At 39.1% G+C, this 3,291-nt stretch overlaps 1 protein-coding gene across 4 annotated transcripts in view; it reads left to right on the top strand.

Moving 5' to 3' along the window:
• LOC106533592 (voltage-dependent anion-selective channel protein 2) overlaps positions 1-3,291 on the top strand; it is a 13,358-nt gene that overhangs the window by 4,914 nt on the left and 5,153 nt on the right. For all 4 annotated transcript variants that reach the window (XM_014029950.1, XM_014029949.1, XM_014029951.1 and 1 more), the window contains 2 exons: positions 2,060-2,212; positions 2,294-2,346. In XM_014029950.1, coding sequence (XP_013885404.1) covers positions 2,060-2,212; positions 2,294-2,346 — 206 coding nt within the window. The remainder of the gene's footprint in view (positions 1-2,059; positions 2,213-2,293; positions 2,347-3,291) is intronic.

Raw genomic sequence — 3,291 nt, 5'->3', positions numbered from 1 at the left:
AAAACATGCAGGATAGCGGCCCTCGAGGACTGGAGTTTGACACCCCTGCACTAGGTCGTCTCCACATGAGAGGAATACAGCGCTGGGTGGCTTCTCAGCTGAGGCTGAGTTCACACATTTCTCACAAAGTGAGAGTCACAGCTGCCTGTGCTGCAGCCCTACGCCCCTGGTGGTTGCTCAGGTGAACACCTCCGGGAAAACCCTCAGCATTTCCTGGACTATTTTCCACCAAGGATTACTTCGTATTTTATATATATTATATTTCTAAAAGCACCTCGTAGCATTTCCATTGTCACTGTGTGTTCACGAGCACAACAAAACCGCGACAGACCACCTGACTGTTTTTAAAGCGAGGGCTGAGAGGCAGTTTGACCGCAGCTGCTGCACCTGTCCACTTGCAGCGCGGCTCCAACCAGCCCGGGACTTCAGAGTCCACATGTCAGCCACTTCAGACGGTTACGTGGTTACTTAATGAGCATCAAAAATCTGTAATTTGCGCAAAATGGACCGAGTCGTTACTAAAGTTCTAGATCTAAACTTTAGTTGGATCACATCCAGCTCGTCGTAACACCAGATGTCTTCAGCAACAGAACAGAAGTCCAGTTACTTCATGGTTTTCTTTGAATTTTCCATCTCCTGGATGACTGAGAATCCACAGAAGCATCTGGTAGTAACTGTGTTTGACCATGTCAGTATTAAAGTGGATAGATATTTTAGTTAGCTTTGCTTGGAGCACGTAACGTTGCTCTCATTCCATAAATGCACACTTCAACAGAGCAGCTGATCAGAGAGAGGTTAAAATATAACCCATGAACTAAACAAGTATGTCAGATTTAATTATTAATCATTCAACGGGTTCTGATTGAACAACAACTTCAGACAAGTTAACAAGTAGCATCCACCATATCAACCTGCAGCAAGCAGAATGTGATGTCATGTCATCTTCTGCACATACTGACACCGGTACTGGTGCATCCCTAATATGAAACAGTAATTGGGGGGGAATGGATTGTAATAAGAGGACTTAAACATTTTTAAAGAACATTTTCAGTTTTGAAAGCCAGTGTAAAAGAACAGGTTGCTAACACAGGTTAGCAAAAAAAAAGTTCTAGCTAAATCAGTATTCATCCTGTTGTCGGAAGCCTATAAAGTACCTGGTAAATGAGTGGCATGCGTCATGCACAAAATCCTCAACTGTGCTGTTTTTCACTGAGGCAAGAGACCATGAATCAGCACAGAAACACTACAAATTCAACGCAGTTGCCGGACTGCTAGTCCCCTGCATTGTAGCAAACACTTGAACTGTACCTGTCAATACAATCAAAGTCAATTACTGTATGGCCCTTGGGAATGTTGTCTTTTTTAAGTTTACTTGAATAAATGCATTGGAGTTGGACATCATGCATGGCCTACTGCATTGTCAGACACCTGTTATTTTTGGGATTCTCCACAATTCTTGTGGTATTGTCTCTGTTCAAAAACATTTTTGCTCTGTTTTTGACATCTAGCAAAATCACTCATGATTTTTGACAGTCATTCACAAGATCAGTCCATAATTTTAACTGAACATGCAACATCAGAACATTAGATGAGTTAGTTTAAACTTGGGATTGCAAGGTGGTTGGCTCCGCATTTAAAAGGTGATGGAAAGATGTTTTTATTTTGATTAACAATCAATCTGTTTGCACAAAATAGTTTGGTTAAAGGCTTCAGTCTGCTTTTAAAATCTATAAAACATAAGCAACCTTTTTTAGTCACAATTTTAGCACATTTTTTATCACCTTTTCCATCTAATTTTATTTTACAGTGGGCTTGCTTGTGTCTTTCATGAATTGTTGGGAGTCTCTGTCTATTTAGCTGTATAGTTGGGTATTTTTGCTGAATATTTTATGAACAGTTCTTTTCATAAAACAAAACATGTTGAGTTTTTTAATTTTTCATAATTATTTTCACACTATTTTTTTCTGTTTCTTTTATTTTTACTTTTTTGCATGCTTGCTTAACCTTTAACAATAACACAACTCAAACCCCTCAGTCAGCTATATTTGTCTCTCTGCAGGAGTTCAACACAACTGGCTCTAGTAACATTGATACAGGGAAGGCTTCTGGTAATCTGGAGACCAAATACAAGATGCAGGAGCATGGTCTGAGTGTCAGTCAGAAGTGGAATACAGACAACACTCTGACTACTGAGGTCACTGTGGAGGACCAGGTGTGTATTTAAGTTAATTTTCTATACATACAAACAATTCATGGGTGTAAATGTGTTGATGCAGTTTTAATTTACTTGCAGCTCGCTCAGGGACTGAAAGTTGGATTGGATACGTCTTTTGTACCAAATACAGGGTGAGACTATATTTGTGTGGTTTGTGTGATGTGTGGAGATGATGTAAAATCGAGGTGGGAATCTTTAGGCACTTCACAGTTCTATGACACTTCAGAGAGATGCAATGCAGTTATTTAATGGTTGTAGAAAGATTTCAATTATCTGAAATGACTATGGCTTATTTTACAGGGTATGTTTTATCCTTATAACAAGACAAACTAAAACTGCGAAGCAGTCATGACTGGGTTCCAAGCCCGATTATGTATGACGTCCCTGGCCCATGTTGTTCCTAGCACGCTGTCGACTTGTGCACCACAGAGTAGTATGAGGAGTATGTATAAGGTCTATTTAAGGCCCTAATGTCTTAAATATATCTACTGTATTTATTCGTGTATAATACGATCTAGGGCTGGGCGATATGGCAAATCGGCTGATCACGTTTAATATCACAATTTTTTTGTTAACCTAATAAGTGACTGAAAAATAATTTAAGAAATAAATAGCTACAGAAATAAAAATAATGGCTGTAATTTCACTTTCACTAATATAACAAATACCGTATTTTTTGGACTATAAGTCGTGACTTTTTTCCTGAACTTTGAACCATGTGGCTTATAGTCCGGTGCGGCTTATACATGGATTTTTTTCTTCAGCCACCAGGGGGCTCTTATGCTCCATTTGCTTCAACCACTCGCTTCAAAAAAAAGAAAGGAAAAAAAGAAAGAAAAAAGCGATCCTTCCAGAGCCGACTGTTGTACCAGGAAGCAGCAATTTAAAGATAGTCAATTGTCAAGATTAGAGAGTGTTCAACAAATGGCAGAACCGAATAACCAGACCGAGAGACCAAACAATGAAAAATAAGGTAAGTGTACTTTTATTATTTACAGGTGAATGGGACTTCAGCTGCAAAAGAGAAAAATAACTTGGTGAGTAGAGGTTCCAGAATGGGGTAGATAGTGTAATGT

The sequence above is a fragment of the Austrofundulus limnaeus genome, unplaced genomic scaffold (genome assembly GCF_001266775.1).
Source record: "Austrofundulus limnaeus strain Quisiro unplaced genomic scaffold, Austrofundulus_limnaeus-1.0 Scaffold977, whole genome shotgun sequence".
In the NCBI taxonomy this organism is placed as follows: Eukaryota; Metazoa; Chordata; class Actinopteri; order Cyprinodontiformes; family Rivulidae; genus Austrofundulus; species Austrofundulus limnaeus.
The sequence above is the reverse complement of the archived record's forward strand: the minus strand, read 5'-3'. Positions and strand labels throughout refer to the sequence as shown.